Raw genomic sequence first — 18845 nt, 5'->3', positions numbered from 1 at the left:
CTTCAGCTTCAACAGGCAGAGGAAAGTAAGATTTTGGCGGCATCACCAATACTCCTGTGTTCTGAAGGATTTGATTCCAGCTGGCATTGCTGGGAGCTCCAGGTGGGTGAGACACCTGAATGGACCGCAGGGTTTTTAAAAACACCCTTTCCAGGAAGGGAAAGTGACCCCCATCAAAACAGAACAGATGGTGGACAATTCAGCTGCAGGTTGGTGACCTTGTTATATGGGCATTGTTCCAGCCACTCTTCTTTTAAAGCAAAAGCCCAGAGAGAAGGAAGGGAAGGGCATTTATCTGGACTACAAGTTCTGTGAGATTTCATTTCACCATCTGAATAACAAGCCTCATAGCCATTCTTTCACCGAGAACATTTTCTGAAACACTAAGGCCTTATTTCTGTATCAGATGCGAATTAAAATGTCTACCAATCTGTGCAGGAAGAAATTATGAGTGATAAACCACCTTAAAGGCTATCACATTGCGTCATTTCCTTCCGGTAATTAATGAATAGGAGGTAAAATAATATCCAACTCTCAGTGAATCTAGCACTAACAAAATTTTTAAATCCTTCTAAACCTTAAAACATATAAATGAAATCATACATACATGATCTTTTCCATCTGGTTTCTTTCACTCAGAATATTTATTTTCAGATTTATCCACATTGCTGCATGAATCAATAGTTTACTTCTCATTTCTGAGGAATACATTATATAGCTATAGCACAATTTGTTAATTCATTCATTCATTGGTAGGTATTTGGGCCACGAATTCTCTCTCCATGAGAGATACCAAGTTGCTGTTTGGCCTATCTCTTGCCCTGGTAATTATTGACAAGGACCCAAAAGATCAGTAGGTCAATCTAAGCTGCTTTGCATAGACTGTAATGGAAATCGGGCTACTCTTAGATGACACTGAAAATGTCAGGAAATGATCAGAACCAGAGAAGCATGTGCGAAAACAAAAATGCAACTCGAACACACAAACAAGAGATACTCAGGTAGCCTTTTAACAAATGAATAGATGCTCCACTGAGATACTATACCTTGACCATCAGAGTTGTCCAGAAATTGACAAGACACATTTTTCATGAGGCTCTGAGGAACCGGCACTCTCATTCATTGCTGATGGGCCAGCAAAATGCAAAGAAACTTGCAAATGCCTAAGAGGATGCCTTTACCTTTCACCCAGCAATCCTAACTTCTGGGATGTACCCTGAAGATGCTGCTGCCGCTGTTGCTAAGTCACTTCAGTCATGTCCAACTCTCTGTGACTCTATGGGCTGTAGCCCACCAGGCTCCTCTGTTCATGGGATTCTCTAGGTAAGAATATTGGAATGGGTTGTCATGCCCTTCTCCAGGGGATCTTCCTGACCCAAGGATGGAACCCATATCTCTTATGTCTCCTATATCTGCAGATGGGTTCTTTACTACTAGCACCACCTGGGAAGCCCACCCTGAAGATATACCTCTGCAAATATGAAAGAAGTATTTATAATGTTATTCATTGCAGAATTATCTGTAATAGCAAAACATAGAAACAACACAAATTTCTGTTAAATTTGAGACAATGTGTACATTTGAAACAATCAATTTGAAAAGAAGTCTGTGACTTCATAGTGGTATACCAAAAAAGTTAATAATTATAATAACATATATTAAAGAAGTGATGGTTGTAATGTAAATAAAAGTCTTTCTACAAAAGAGTATCAGCTAAAGAATCTGCCTGTAATGCAGGAGACCTAGGTTCAACCCCTAGGTTGGAAAGATCCCCTGGAGAAGGAAATGCACTCCAGTATTCTTGCCTAGAGAATCCCATGAACAGAGGACCCTGGTGGGGCTCCTGCAACAGTTCATGGGGTTGCAAAGAGTCGACATGACTGACTAAGCACTGCACCATCAACTAAAAAGCATAGAAGCAACTATGAAATCAGAAAAACCAACATTTTCACAGCCCCAGTGTAATGAGTGATTCACAAAAGGGTGAACTGCTGCTGCTAAGTCACTTCAGTCATGTCCGACTCTTCGCAACCCCATGGACTGCAGCCTACCAGGCTCCTCTATCCATGGGATTTTCCAGGCAAGAGTACTGGAGTGGGTTGCCGCTGCCTTCTCTGAAAAGGGTCAACAGTGGTTGCTAAAATCATGATGGCAAACAATATTAACACAGTACCAAATTATTGCCTTATCAATTACTTACTAATTGTAGAGGGATTAAGTGAAGTAAGATCACCATCTTACTTAATTAACAGGTTATCTCTGGGATGAAAGAGTACGGAGGACTTGACTTTCTACATTATATAGTTGTTTGTTTAAACTAGCATGCATAATTTAATACTAAGATAGGTCTACTTCACAAAAACAGAAATTCTATGTTGGAAAGTTTTTTATAAAATTTTAATTTAAAAAATTGGAAAGAATCAGAGCTTACAAGATACAAAAGAAATCAGCATAACTCATTTTTTAAAAAACATCATACTCTTTAACAACTGAACTTGGTCAAGTAGCTTCCTGGTATGTTGTTTTTCAACTTTCTGTTTTGATTAGCCTTTTAGGCTATTATGCAAGAATCAACTGTGCCAGTAGGCTGTTCATTCACTTTCTTTAAAAAAAAAAAAATGTTAGCCAACTATAAACCAATATAAAATAAAAAAGTTAAAAAAAAATTTTTAAATCAGTTTCCAAAATAAAAACTTATCAAAATCAGAATAAGAGTCAAATAGGTCAAATTCTATTACGGAACAATAATTTATTGGCAGTTCTATTTTAATCTGGATAGGTATATCCACAATGCTCAAAACTAAATTAGCATAGATTGGTGTCATTTCCTCATTTTAAACCAAAAAGATGTCTCCAGACACATTTAGTTACATCTAGATTAGGACTGCCAGATAAAATACAAGACATTCAGTTAAATGTGAATTTTTACAGGAGACAACAAATCATTTTTGGCATAAGCATGCCCTATGTGGAAATTCCCTGGCAGTCCAGTGTTTAGGACTCCACCCTTCCACTGCAGGAGGCCATGGGTTCTATTTCTGGTGAGAGAATTAGAAACCCATAAGCGCACTGTGTGGCCAATACAAACACACACAAGAATGCTCCATGAGATATTTGGACATACTGATAAAAAAAATTACTTAACTGGGCCTACTACTGTTCTTACTTCTTTGGAAAATTGGGTAACCCTAATATGAATGGTCATGTTTTAGAAGTATGTTTCAAAGTTCAATAAACGGAATTTTAAGTACTGAAGTCACAATGCATTAAAGGGATTAATGATCTATACTTAAGAAAATCGCTCTACCTACTCCCCAGCTATTCAACAGACAAACCCAAAGACATAGGAAGAAAAAATGTAAGTGCTTACACAGCTCCTGGAAATCCGTTTTTAGTAAGTACTGTGATATTGACAATAGATCCTCCATGTTCTTTCATCCAGGAGTTGTAAACTGCAGGAGACAGAAAGACAATCCTATTAAATGGTGACTTGACTCTTCCCTGATACCCTGTTCCAGCTTGCTGCTTATATGATATTTTTAAAATTCTAATTTATATTTTCTTTTTATAAAAATATTGACTGAGGTACAATTTACATATCATAAAATTCTGTGCTTGCTTCGGCAGCACATATAGATAACATAAAATTCACCCATTTTCTGTGTATGCCTTAACGGTTTTTAATAAATACATATCACCACAATCCAGTTTTCAAGTATTTCTGCCACTCCAAAAAGTCCCTTTACGACCATTTGCAGTCCAATCCATCCCCAAGCAAACATTCGTCTACATTCTCTTTCTATAGATTTGTCCTTCCAGAATATTTCATATATTTGGTCATTTGTGTCTGCCTTCTTTAACTCAGAATAGTTTTTGGGAGGTTCATGAGAGTTGGACTGTGAAGAAAGCTGAGCACCAAAAAATTGATGCTTTTGAACTGTGGTGTTGGAAAAGACTCTTGAGAATCCCTTGGACTACAAGGAGATCTAACCAGTCCATCCTAAAGGAGATCAGTCCTGAGTGTTCATTGGAAGGACTGATGTTGAAGCTGAAATTCCAATACTTTGGCCACCTGATGCAAAGAACTGACTCATTGGAAAAGACGCTGATGCTGGGAAAAATTGAAGGTGGGAGAAGGGGACGACAGAAGATGAGATGGCTGGATGGTATCACCGACTCAATGGACATGAGTTTGAGTAAACTTCGGGAGTTGGTGATGGACAGGGAGGCCTGGCATGCTGTGATTCATGGGGTCACAGAGTTGGACACGACTGAGCGACTGGACTGAACTGAACTCCGTATTGTAACACATGAAAGTAAAAATGCTACTTTTTATTGCTAAATAGTATTCTATTGTGTGCACATTCCATATTTACCCATTCACCAGCTGATGGAACAACTGGACAGTTTCCACTTTGAGTGATTATGAATACAAGTCTTTGTGTGGACATGTTTTCACTTTCAGTAGGGAGATACCTACGATTAGAATTGCTGTGTCATATGCTAAATCTGCATATGACCTGGTAGCTCAGATGGTAAAAAATCTGCCTGCAATGTAGGAGACCCTGGTTCAATCCCTGGGTCTCCAAGGATCTAGGACGATCCCCTGGAAAAGTAAATAGCTACCCACTCCAGTATTCCTGGGCTCCAAAATCACTGCAGATGGTGACTGCAGCCATGAAATGAAAAGACACTGGCTCCTTGGAAGAAAAGCAATGACAAACCTAACAGCATATTAAAAAGCGAGACATTACTTTGCTGACAAACATCCATATAGTCAAAGCTATGGTTTTTCCTGTAGTCATGTATGGATGTGAGAGTTGGACCATAGAGAAGGCTGAGCATTGACGTGAAAAGAAAGTGAAAGTGCAAGTCACTCAGCTGTGTTCGACTCTTTGTGACCCCATGAACTACATGGTCCATGGAATTCTCCAGGCCAGAACACTGGAGTGGGTAACCTTTCCCTTCTCCGGGGCATCTTCCCAGCCCAGGGATTGAACCCAGGTCTCCCGCATTGCAGGCAGATTCTTTAACAGCTGAGCCACAAGGGAAGCCCTATTAAATAGTGCTTGACTCTTCCCTGATACCATTCCAGCTTGCTGCTTATATGATATTTTTTAAATCCTAATTTATATTTTCTTTTTATAAAAATGTTTATTGAGGCACTGAAGAATTGATGGTTTTGAACCATGGTACTGGAAAACACTCTTGAGAGTCCCTTGAACTACAAGGAAATCCAACCGGTCAATCTTAAAGGAAATTAATCCTGAATATTCATTGGAGGGACAGATGCTGAAGCTGAAGTTCCAGCAATTTGGCCACCTGATGTAAAGAGCTGACTCATTAGAAAAAGACCCTGATGCTTGGAAAGATAGAAGGCAGGAGGAGAAGGGGACAACAGAGAAGGAGATGGTTGGATGGCATCACCGACTCAGTGGACATGAGTTTGAGCAAGCTCTGGTGGATGGTAAACGAGAGGGAAACCTGGCGTGCTGCAGTCCATGGGGTTACAAAGAGCTGGACACGACTGCATGACTGAACAGTGACAACCAGTATTCTTGCCTGGAAAATTCCACGGACAGAGGAGCCTGGTGGGCTACAGTCCATGGGGTCACAAAGAGTCTGACACGACTGAGCAACTAACAAACATGCATACATGTTAAATCTACACTTAACTTTTTAGGAAACTGCTGAACTGTTTTCCAAAGTGTTTTCACCATTTTACATTCTCACCAGAAATGCATGAGGGTTCAACACACACAAGCGAGCAGATCCAAGTTTGGTTCAGTAACATATCCATACAGCTTCCTAGATTTCTGCTGAAACAAAATATTCTAGGCTTATCTTGCACATTTCCTCCCCTGTAATAAGCTGTTTCACTATGGAATCCCAGTTCCTTTTAATTGGAAGTAACATTCAGAGATCACATAAAGGATGCTAGGAGGACGCACTGTCACTGAATTAATAACTGTTTCTTTTCAGGGGACAATGTTTCTAATCAAATTCCAGACTACAGGGGTTTTTATTCAGCCTCATCTGTCTACATTCACTTCTCCTTTTGCCAATGCCAAAAATCTTGGCTCTCAATTGTACTAAAATAACTTATTTACAGAGACAGGGAGGCCTGGCGTGCTGCAGTCCATGGGGTCGCAGAGTCAGACACGACTGAGCGACTGAACTGAACTGATTTACTCGCTTTAGCCCACACTACACACCATAAGTCTCAGAATAATATCGCCAACACTACTAGACTTTAAGGGAAATTCCAATATGATTATGTGATAATTGATCTTTCTGAATTACTGTATATTTCCTTTGATGTGATAAAGGTATTGCAGTTGCATAGAAAACATTTCTTTATTCTTTAAAAATGTAAGTCAAAGTGTGATGATGTCTGCAATTCACTTTTAAATTATTTGTGAAAAGGGTGTGGGGGGTTGAGGGGAGATAGAAAAGGAGGGAGGATGAGGGGGGAAAGACACGGAGATTAGAGAATGTAAATATGGCAAAATGTTAGCACTTGGTGAATCTAAATGAAAGGTACACAGACAGGGCTCAGAGATACGGTAAGTTCAGTTCCAGACCACCACAATAATCCAATATTGCAATAAACTGAATCACACAAATTTTTTTTCTTTCCCAGTGCATATAAAAGTTATGTTTACACTATACTATAGTCTATTAAATGTACAACAGCATTATGTCTGAAAAAAAAAAAGTACAACCTTAATTTTAAAAATATTTTATTACTAAAAAGTGCTAACCATCACCTGAGCCTTCAGCAAGTCATAATCTTTTTGCAATAGTAACATCAAAGATCACTGATCACAAATCATAACAAGTATAATAATGAAAAAGTTTGAAATATTGTGCTAATTACCAAAATATGACACAGAGACCCAAAGTAAGCAAAAGCTGTTAGAAAAACATTCCTGACAGATTTGCTTGATGGGCAATAAAACAAAACATAATAAAACAGGTATGCCTTAGAAGAGCTCATTGCATTATTTCTTTAACTTTTTCATATATTCAACATTTTTCCAAAAATAAATGGAGAGAAAAAATTTTCTATTTTAGTAAAATGAATAATTAAAGGTTATAGAAAAGTCTAAATTCACTAGAAATTTAAACATGGATCTTCCCACAATTCTTTAACAGCAGCATATGGTGTCAAAGAGTACAAGCTGAAGAAGCTGGAACTTCAGGGCAGTCATGACTTAAATCATTTTAATTACATAAAACAATACACATTCGATTTAGAAAAATCAGAAAAAGCAGAGAAGCAAAAAGAAAAAGATGAAAATAATATGCAATTTTACCTCCCAGAGATGTCAATGCTCTATTAGAAACTCTTTCAGAATTATATCTATTTATATACAGCCATATAAAAATATATACTGTCTTTGCAGAAATCTGATCACACTGGATAGAATGTTTTAAACCTTTTTTTTCACTCAGTGATATCTAGGAATATCTTTTCATATTGAGAAGTAGACTTTTGTACCTATATTTTCAGTGGCTGCATAGTACTCTATGCTATAGATGTATAAAACTTCACTCAACTAATATTTTACTTTAAAATATTTAAATGGTTTTCAGTTTTTCACTATTATTATTCTTCTATAGAAAAATGTATGTCCCATATTCCTTGTTGTCAAAACCAAAAGTCCAATTGCTTAAAGTAAACACAAAATAAAAACTATAGGCCTTGGATTCTTTAATTCAATTCTGGCTAGTAAAAAATCATAACTGAATCTAGACTCTGAAAGGTTCTAATTAATGGAACTTAAGGTTTGCAAGAGATCTATGACTTGAGTGCTGGAAGATGTCAAAGCGCTGAACTATGAAGGCTGAGTTAAGAGACTGAAATCTGTCTCGTAGTCCTCACTCTCCTCTTCTTACAAGAAATTGAATTTGTACTTAGGCACAGAGGTAAAGATTCTATTTCCCAGTATCACTTATAGGTAGGTATAATCATTTAACTGAGTTTTAGTTGATGATGAATGTCAGTAAATGTAACGGTGCTACTTCCAGACAACGCTGTTAAAAAGAATGAGTTTTACACTTCTCTGAATTCCTGCTGCCTAGAATGCAGTTATGATGGCAGGAACTGAAGCAGCCATTTTGGGCTAGGGGATGGACATGTTAAAGGCAGTAAACAAGAAGAAAGATCCTTATTCCCTAATGATTATGAAACTACTATACTATCCCTGGACTATACATCTTGAATTTTTATGTGAGGGAGAAATCAACTATCTTATTCAAGCTCCTATTTTTTTCTGGATCTCTACACAGCAGTCAATCCTGTTATCACAATTAATACAGAAATCTGTATTATCAGTTAGATAAAGATAAAGCCTGAAAATGTCTGCAAGACCTTTGATTTGGAATATCAAGAATAAGAATATAAAGCCTAATCCATGTTGGGGTGAAGACCCTGTGGGTCAGAATTATACTCATTTCACATTTTGCAGCGTAGAAATGTCTTGAATAGCTTCTAAGGAAACTCTTCAGTTATCCAATTTCAGGGTTGAATATTACCACCTATGAAAGACAACCTTTGATCCAAAAACTATGTATGTGTGCTAGTTACTTATTAGTCAGAAAAAATGTGGACTCTGGTATTCTCCTTGAAGGTTTCATGGAATTAATAGGTCCTTACAATAGATTTAACAGATTCATCTCTTAAAAACAAAATAAGTATGGAGCTTTCCTTAATTTAATGATGCACTTTGTAGCTATATCTTTGTACAAATTCTTAATCATTTTTACATAACTTCCTAGAAATAAAATCAACAGATCAAGCAAATTCATATTTTTAAAACACTGCCAAATTACTCTCCAGAAATGTATCAATTTACATGACTATATTGTATATAAGTTAAATTAGGGCAATAAGCGTTAATGACATGGAGCTTCTGAGCCCCTAACAATTTCTCTTTCAGGTGCCCTATGATCTTAACATAAATACGTTTTCACTTTTTGGATTACTGATCCATACTTGCCTGCTTTGCACATGTAGAAGGTGCCCGTCAGGTTGGTTTCAATCACAGCATTCCACCCCTTTGAACTGATTTTTTCTGCAGGTGAGAAGAACTGGCCTCCTCCGTTGTTTACTAAGAAATTGATCTTACCATAAATATCTAAGGTGGATTTGACCAAATTTTTCACCTAAAGAAAAACAATAAAAGTGAACTAGTTACAGACAAAGACAAATACTGTATAACAGCATTTATATGTAGAATCTAAAAAGTACAACAAACTAGTGAATATAACAAAAAAAAAAGAAGCAGATTCATAGAGACAGAGCATAAGCTAGTGGTTACCAGTGTCAAGAGGGAAGCAGGGATCAAAAACGTAGGGGTAGGAGATTAAGAGCTATATCCTATAGGGTATAAAATAAGTTAAATGAATATATTATACAATATGGGGAATACAGCAAATATTTTATGATAACTATAAATGGAGTATCACCCTTAAAAACTATGAATCACTATATTATACACCTGCAACTTATGCAATATTGTACATCAATTATACTCCAGCAAACAAATAAAATTTTAAGAGTGAACTGATTAATAACTAACTTGCTACCTGGACTTTATCATCTGCTTTAGGAGAGTAGCAGAGCTCACAGTATCTCAGTGAATAGTAACTCTGAGAACCACAATAAATGAAGATGTAGTCACAATGAATAAACCTGAAAATCCTATGTCACCAGCTTCAATACCCATAGATCATAATGCTAAATTTAAAATTCTGATGACAAGATTTATCCAAGGATTAGTATCACTCATACAATAATCTCTAATAATCTGTAAACAACCAACTCAGAATATTGGAGAGTGATGAAATAGACATTACAAAATGAGTTAAAGGGCAGAAGGCATGAAAAGTAACCTGCCGGGAGCCAACACACGAGACCCTACCCCTAAAAAGGCCATAGGAGAGAAAACCTAACGGGCAAGGTGAATCAGGTTTTCAGAGGTTTCAAAAAAGTCAGCTCACGAAACCCTACCCCTAAAAAGGCCTAAGGGAGAAAACCTGACGGGCAAGGCGAATCAGGTTTTCAGGGGTTTGCGAAAAGGCCAGCTCACGAGATCCCACCCATGACAAGGTCATGAGGAGAAAGCCTGACAGGCAAGGCAGATCAGGTTTTCAGGGATTTCGAAAAGCTGCCCCCGGCGCTCACCTTAAAGATGATATCTGTCTTTCTGATGCCTGCCTCAACGGACTACTCCCTAATTTCCCTGACACAGGCAGGAAGGCATTCCCCGTTCTCTTCCCAAATAAGAATCAATTTAGAGCTTTAATCAATAAGTTTCCAAGGTGGTGGTATTTTATGAGATTATTCAGGGTGAAAGGAGTGTTTTAATTCAAACTCCTTTGCTGGTAGTTTTGTTAGCCAAATGCATTTATGCGCTTGGTACTAATATGCATGATTGTTTATAATATCCTAATCATAAAATAGCATAAAGAACCTGATTATATAAAAGCCCTAATAGATATAGAGCCCTTTTAAGGGGTAAAGGAGCCCTATTAGAAAACATAAGAAAATTATTCTATAGGTGGTTATTGGGTTGTGATTTGCTTGCTGTGCTTTGCTTGCTGTGTTTTGCTTGCTGTATTTTTGCCTTTAAAGTGCTAAGGTTGTGTTATAAAAACCACTGTTAATATAGTTAAAGATCTAGGGAAATAAGAACTTAGCCCTAGTGTGGTAACAATGAGATGGTTGTTAATTGTCAGCCAGGAGTACTAGACAGAAGCTGCCTCACTGAAGCCGCAGAGTCTGTATGGGGTAAACTTCTTAGATAAACGCAACTGACAACTTTTGCAGAAAGATTAATTTTTGTATTAACAAGAATATAATTCTACTCTGTACTATTTCCCTATGACCCTGTTACCTTTCAGTTAAGGTCACCATAAAAACGGAAAATAGGTTTACAATCACCTGACCTGCATGAAATGTTAATAGCCTCAAGGCCAGAAGATCATGTGCTAAAAACTGCTATAGAATTAGAAAGCAAAAAAATCCTGCTTTTCCTAAAAATCAAAATGATGTAATGCTAATCCTGTGTAATCATGAGTAAGCATCTTGTACCTTGAAAACGTTCTGTGAAAGGGTAAAAAACCGGTTGTCAAAAAGTAAAACACAGACTTGGCCCTATAAAGGCTGGTCTCACGTGTCTTCTCTCTCTCTCACCGACGCCGTTCATCCTGAGGGTACCCCCTGGATCCTGCTGAGGCTGGACCCCGGCAGTAACCTCCAGACTAAACTGTTCTTGCTTATTTTCCCTCCATGTCTTCCCTTCCTCTCTTTCTCCTGAGGCCACTTGCTCAATAGATCATTAGCTCAAGAATCACCTTCACAGGCTCTGCTTCTAGTGAACCTCATCTAAGACAGCTACCACGGCAAAACCTAAAGCACAGTCAGGGTTAGGGACAGCTACTCTAAATTAAAACAAGTGAATAAAGGATGAGATAGATTTGCATTCCTCAAAAAATGAAAACTAAACTTACTATATGATCCAGTAATCCAACTTCTGGGCATATACCTCCAAAAAACTAAAATTTAAAAAGATACATGCATCCCAATGTTCATAGCAGCGCTATTCACAATAGCCAAGACACTGAAACAATCTAAATGTCCATCAACAGATAAATGGATAAAGATGTGCTATATGTGTATATACAAAATTATATACATATATATATACACAGATATACAGACACATACAATGGAATATTACTTAGCCATTAGAAACAATGGAATAATGCCATTTTCAGCAACATAGATGGACCTTGAAAACACCATACTATGTGAAATAAGAAAGACAAACACTGTATGACATCACTTACATGTGGAATCTAAAATATGACACAAATCAACATGTCCTCAAGACAAAACAGACTGACAGATATACAGAACAGATGTGTAGTTGCCAAGGAGGAGGGAAGAATTGGGAGTGTGGGATTAGCAGATGTAAGTTATTATATAGGATGGATAAACAACAAGGTCCTACTATATAGCACACGAAACTATATTCAATATCCTGTGACGAACATAATGGAAAAGAATATGAAAAAGAATATATGCACACACATAAACATATATTTATATAAAACTGAGTCACTTTGCTATACAGCAAAAATTAAACATGACATTGTAAATCAACTATACTTCAATTAAAAAAAAAAAAGAGAGAGATTAGCTTTACCTCCTCTTCATTACGGATGTTACATTTTATGGGAGTAACTTGAGCCTGGATGGTAGGAGGCAGATTGGCATTCAGTTCATCTGCAGCAGATTTTAACCTATCAAACTTACGGGACGCAATGACCACATTACATCCTGAGGAGACAACAGTCAAAGAACAAGTAAATACTGATATATTTTCATTAGTTGTCTACATTCCCAAAGCAAAAATGTTTAGAAAATATGAATATGAATAGAAATATGAATGAGAACTTCTATTATGGTAATAGGAACTGAATTGATCCTAATTCAACCAAAGCAACTAGAATAACTAAAACACTGAACAAATATATGCAACAAGGATTTCCAGGCCTTGGATATCAGGGAGCACAGGGCGGTGATAGTGAACACAGGAAACAAACAATGTGAGCCCTCTTATTATTTCAGATTGCTGCCTAGAGAGAGTCTTCAGACTGCAGCATAGGCAGGAAGAATCCATTCAGAGCCCAGCAGGCTCCTGGGTAGAAGAGATGAAGTTGGGAGTCTGGGGAGGCTAAGACAGCTAGATTACAGAGGAACAGAGAGGAAGGGAGATACACAGGGTCAGAACTCCAGAGATCTCGAGAGTTCCCTCAGATCTTCAACTGAGCACTGATCGGTACATTGGAGAAAAGACACAATCTGAGGCTGGGCAAAGAACCAACCAAAATAAACAGAAGGAATAAACCCTGACACTCGTCCAGCACTAGGCAAAAGTTAGTGTTCCAACCAGGAAAAAACTCTGACAAGGTATTGAGCAAAGTACCCGGAGGGTATGGCCTCAAGCGTGAAGCAAAATTAATCCTGGACTAAAGGCTGTTTAGGACAGTACTTAACAGAAAGAAAGCCTCTTTAAAGTATCAAACTGCTACCAAGTTAAGTACATCACAGAACAAAGTCCAGCAACGTTTGCAAGACTACAAAAATAACCATACAATGATAGTAACATAGTTACCTAGGACCCAAGCACCCAAGATTAAGCATCTTGTTACTCCCCTTGTTCTGTAACACACACACACACAGGCATATTGCTCTGAAGAAACAGTGTACTTAAGAAAAATAAGGAAGAGGCTGCAGAATACAACATTTGGTCAAGAGATTGAAAGAAGCCAAAGAAAAACAGCAGGAACAGATTGCCAAGAGAGGGAGGCGGTCCTCTCCGGGAGCTTCCACTTCTGAGTCCAGTCAAAGATGAGATGTTCCAAGAGTAACAAATAAATAAGATCAGACATCAAAAAAAGAAAAAGAAAAAAAAAAACCAGCCTCCAACAAAGTAAAATTCAAATGTCTCGCATCCACCGAAAAACCACAAGGTATGCAAAGAAGCAAGGAGATACAACCCAGAATGAGGAGAGAAGTGAAATAATAAAAAGAGAATCAGGAATAACACCAACAACATAATTAAATAAACCAGGGATATAGTGGAAAATATTAAAAGCAGCCAGAGAAAAAGAACACAAGACACACGAAAGACAGAAGACTTCTTTTCAGAAACAACGCAAGCCAAGACAAGTACTTGAAGACACTAGGGGTGGGGAGAGGAGATGGGCGTTTTGGAACCTAGAACTCTTACCCAGTGAAAACAGATTTAAACTCCAGTTTCAGGGAAGAATGAATGGTGCTGTTATCCACTAAAATGAAGTCTGAATTGTTTGATGTTATCAGTGGGGTTTGAAAAATGTACTGCTTGCCATTGTGTTTTCTCCTCCCATAAATATATTAATGTTCCCACTTCTGTTAAACTATTATATCTATTAAATAATTAAAATAAATATTTTAAAAAAATAATGGCAAAATAAAGATTTGTTCACACATATAATATTCAGAAGAATTCATGAAAACAGAACTTCACTACAAAAAGATTAAAGGAAGTTCTTTAAGCAGAAAGACAATGATACGAGATGAAAATCTAAATCTATAGAAAAGAAGACAGAGAACCAGAAATGGTCACTATGTGAGTAAATAAATATGAAGACTTATCTTATTTCTATTCAAGTCCTGCAAAAGGTGGTGACTGTTGAAAGTAAAAATGATATCAATGTATTGTAGGCTTTATCACATATATAGAAACAAAATGTATGAGGACAGCATTTAATTGTTACATGAATGTCTCCTGAATTGAGAGGCACGTTCTTTATCTGTAGCACTACTTGGGAAGCCCATTGTATCCCTTACACTAAGAGAGCATTTAAGCCTGTAGTGGATGATAATTCACAGTCTCCTCCCACTCACTTTCGTCTCCTGGAGGACTGGGACCCTGTCATTGTTATAACCGTTATACTACAAACAGGCCACACATTCAATATTAACATATGGAACAGATGACATTTAGAAACATTAAGAAGTAAAACGGCTCTGCATTTTGGCCAGAGCTAGCTGTATAGCAGGAGGCAGTTTCTCCATATTAAAATAAGGCACTTAAAAAAAACTCTCTTTCAAGCTTAGGTTATGATTTAGTGAATTCCACATGCAGACAACTTTTGGAAATTCTGGTAGGTAATCTGAGAGCTTTCCAAAACAAGTATTAAAATCACCATGAATTCCTTGTAAGACAGGACTAACTTTAAAACAGAATTCAATTTATCAAAATTAATGTGTAATTTTCAACAAAGCATATATTATATTGTTAGGAGTACTGTTATTCCTTTCTGCTTCTGCTTCCAAAAGGAAACTTCTCCCCTCCTCAGGAGGGGAAAGAATTGAAACACACATTTTCAGCCCAGGTCTAAGCAAGTTTCCCCGAGTTAGGAGGAAGAACTAATCCAATTAGTAAAATGGAAAGGAGAAACAAGCTCCCCTGGATCTGCCATGGCCTCCGCCCTGTTCCCTTCTTTGTCTTCAATCTTTCTGCCTTCAAGGCAAGCATTATCTGTTTTAGTTTCCAGAGTAGAGCACAGGCTGAACAAGGTAAGGAAACTGGATATCTATAACTCTTCCTAAATCCACATTAAGAAGTTAAGCCACATTAAAAAAAAAAAAAAATTCTCAAGAATTCTAGGTGATTAATGCCTGCTTTGTCCAAGGTCTCAAACTAGGATTATTCACAGGAATTACCTAATTAGAAGATTATCAAATTATCACTAATTACTATCTGAATGCTGAACGCCTCTGGAAAGTTATCTAATATTAGTAGAGCTATCCTGGGACACAACTTTAAAAGGGTATTTATTTTAACTGGTATATAAACTTGAACCAGGGTATAAAGGTATTACAAGGCAGAATGTTGCAATGGTGGGTAAAACTAGAAACCTACAATTCCATTAAAGGAACGGTTAAATAAATTATTACATATGCATACAACAACAATACTACAGTCTTGGTTTTATAAACAAAAAAATACACACATGTGTGTATATTTGTGCATGTGGGTGACTTATAGAAGGGGGTTTAGGAGATGGGCAGAATGGGAAAGCTCATTTTAGTTTTCTTTTATATACTTGAATACTGCCTGAATTTATGGCAATAAATAAATAAATGTTCTTATTTAAGAACATTTATTTAGAAATTTAGAAAATTATCAGATAATATCCTTCTCCTCACCCTTAGGCTAAATGATTTGCATGGACATTTTTGTTTATATGAATTGCAAGACAAACTCAGACTGATAAACTTACTTAGAACAAGGTACTGAAATAACTAACAAATAATGAGTTATTTCCACATCTGAGGCAATTGTAGCCAAATATATTGATTTTTGCCTGGGTTGATACTGATTCCTTTCAATCTTCAACTCAGAGTGCTCCATTTCAGTACCTTCTACATCCCAGGTGTTGGTAAGAACCTAGTCACCAGAGCAACAAAAAGTGCTGTCCTGCCTCACAAATTCCACTTGCAATTCCTACTTTCATTTTATCCACTGTCACAGAAAGTGAACGTACAAGCTGCTCAGTCGTGTCCAACTCTTTGCAACCCCATGGACTATACAGTCCATGGAATTCTCCAGGCCAATACTGGAGTGGGTAGTCTTTCCCTTCTCCAGGGGATCTTCCCAACCCAGGGATCAAACCCAGGTCTCTCTCATTGCAGGCGGATTCTTTACCAGCTGAGTCACTGTCACAGAAAGGGAATGACTAACTTGAGGACAGAGACAAGGATTTGGCTTGAATTCAATGCGAATGGTCTTAGGTTCAATATCCCTTGATGGAATCCGGGCTCCCTTTGTCTAACAGCATCTGTCAAATAGATGAAAGAGCGTTCCAATTCTGTTCACTATATCCTACTCTTGTGACCTAGGGCTTTCACCATTCTCACCGAAAAGGAACAGTCCAAATCATTTGGATGTGAAAGACAACACAAAAATCACCACTTGCCTCAAAATCCAACTTGTATCTCACGCCAAAAAATAGGAGCCTTCTCAATGAAAAGAGAATTGGCTATTGTTTAATTTGCCTGATTTGGGTATCTGTAACAATTTTCAGAAATAGCCATTAATTCTGGTAGAAAAAAATTAAGCTGAGCAACTCAGAGTAAAAGGTATTTGCATATTCTTTCATTGTAGGGAATGTATTTCCAATACACCACTACTGTTTTTAACAAGTATATTGGAAGGCTGAGCCAGGATCTGATGAATCTGCTGTGAAGTCTGGTATCTGACCTTCACAGAAAATGACAACCGAGTCTACTTTTCTTATGGATTTTCCTGAACAGGGATATAGTTTGGTGCTGGGAGTAACGTAGAGAGTAACGGCCATGAAGTTGCACCAAGGTCAGATTCAGTTCAGTTTAGTCAATCAGTCGTGTCCAACTCTTGGTGACTCCATGGACCACAGCATGCCAGGCCTCCCTGTCCATCACCAACTTCTGGAGTTTACTCAAACTCATGTCCATTGAGTTGGTGATGCCATCCAACCATCTCATCCTCTGTTGTCCCCTTTACTTGCTGCCTTCAATCTTTCCCAGCATCAGGGTCTTTTCAAATGAGTCAGCTCTTCACATCAGGTGGCCCAAGTATTGGAGTTTCAGCATCAACATCAGTCCTTCCAATGAACACTCAGGACTGATCTCCTTTAGGATGGACTGGTTGGATTTCCTTGCAGTCCAAGGGACTCTCAAGAGTCTCCTCCAACACTACAGTTCAAAAGCATCAATTCTTAACTGTGCTCAGCTTTCTTTATAGTCCAACTCTCACATCCATACATAACTACTGGAAAAACCATAGCCCTGACTAGACGGACTTTTAAGAAATGCTAATTTCCCTTTTTTATCTTATTAAGGTGCATTTTTTCATTTTTTTAAGCTCATACTATGTGCCGAGAATTAGAAACATATGGGAAGCAAAGACAATTTACATGTTCATTAAAAAAATCTGAAAAATGAATACAATTTAACCACTCATCATTCAAATCATTTCCAGAAAAAGCAGTTGCTGATAAACAATGTTGTAAACTTCTTTCCAGTCTTTCCTGCATATAGATTTTTCATTAACAATTAAATTGGAATGCTATATTTTGTTTAGAATCCTACTTTTTTAAATCACATGGTTTGCATTTGACAATATAAAGTCTAGCAGCATATTTCATTGTTACTGATTTACTCATTTCCCTTGTCACATCTCACTACTGAACATTATACTCTTTTACACATATCTGTGCCTGTCCCTGATTATTTCCAAAGAATAAATTCCTGACAGAGGAATTACTAGGTCACACAGCATGAACACTGTTAACATGTTTGGATTTTTTCCCTTAAGCTAACCTCTAGAAAGCTTGCGACATTTTACATTCTTCCCTGTCCTCTCTGCCATCAACATTTTCATTCTCCCTAATGTTTTAAAATTTTGTTAGAAAAACAATGGACCTTTTTATTGCTATATTTTGCATTTCACTGCCAAAAAATTGACTGTTTCTTCATGTACTTACTGCCTTTTTTTAGTTCTTTATTTAAAATGTGTGGCCCATTATCATAAGCCTATTTTTCTATCGGTGTGTTAGATCTTTCCCTTATTTATAAGATCTCTTTATACAGTAAATTTGTTGCATATTGCAAATGTTTTTCTTCATGTACCTTCAAATTTTTTTCATGTATTTTTTTAATTCAACGAGGATTTACATTTTCATATTTATTTTCTTTTGTGGTTTCTTTCCTCCTTATGTACTCACAAAGTCCTCCCTTCACCCAAGTCAAGCTCCGCACATAGTATGAACTTAAAAAAAGTATGCTTTAAAAAAATTTTTTAAATACTTTATTAAAGTATCTTAATAAGAAAAAAAGGGGGGAATTAGCATTTCTTAATCTGACTCTGGTGAAACTTCATGGCCATTACTACCTACTTAACTCCCAAGTCAAGGTAAATATTAAAAGAGATTCAAGACTATATGATGGGAGCCTCTCCACATGTTAAAAACTTTTCCAGTAGTCTTTCCATATTTCCTAATCATTCATCAGGCAATAAACAGAGTGAAAAAACAGGGTTTTTTTGCCACTGTTGCAAGGCTTGCGGGATATTAGTTCCCTGATCAGGTATTGAACCTGGGTCCACTGCAGTGAAAGCGCTGAGTCCTAACCACTGGACTGCCAGGAAATTTCCTAGAATTAATGCAAAATACATAACCAATTCCATATGAATAGTATAACTAACCATAACGATTCCATAATTCCATATTAACAATGA

General features: G+C 37.2%; 1 protein-coding gene across 1 annotated transcript in view; it reads right to left on the bottom strand.

The window, feature by feature from the left end:
• The window catches only part of PECR (peroxisomal trans-2-enoyl-CoA reductase), a 39542-nt gene that overhangs the window by 20186 nt on the left and 511 nt on the right, over positions 1–18845 (bottom strand). The window contains exons 2-4 of the mRNA XM_065927667.1: positions 12219–12352; positions 9006–9171; positions 3371–3452 (exon numbers count right to left, since the gene is read on the bottom strand). Of these exons, the coding sequence (XP_065783739.1) occupies positions 3371–3452; positions 9006–9171; positions 12219–12352 (382 nt within the window). The remainder of the gene's footprint in view (positions 1–3370; positions 3453–9005; positions 9172–12218; positions 12353–18845) is intronic.

The sequence above is a fragment of the Muntiacus reevesi genome, chromosome 3, assembly GCF_963930625.1.
Source record: "Muntiacus reevesi chromosome 3, mMunRee1.1, whole genome shotgun sequence".
NCBI classification, from domain to species: Eukaryota; Metazoa; Chordata; class Mammalia; order Artiodactyla; family Cervidae; genus Muntiacus; species Muntiacus reevesi.
This window is presented reverse-complemented; position numbering and strand designations above follow the sequence as displayed.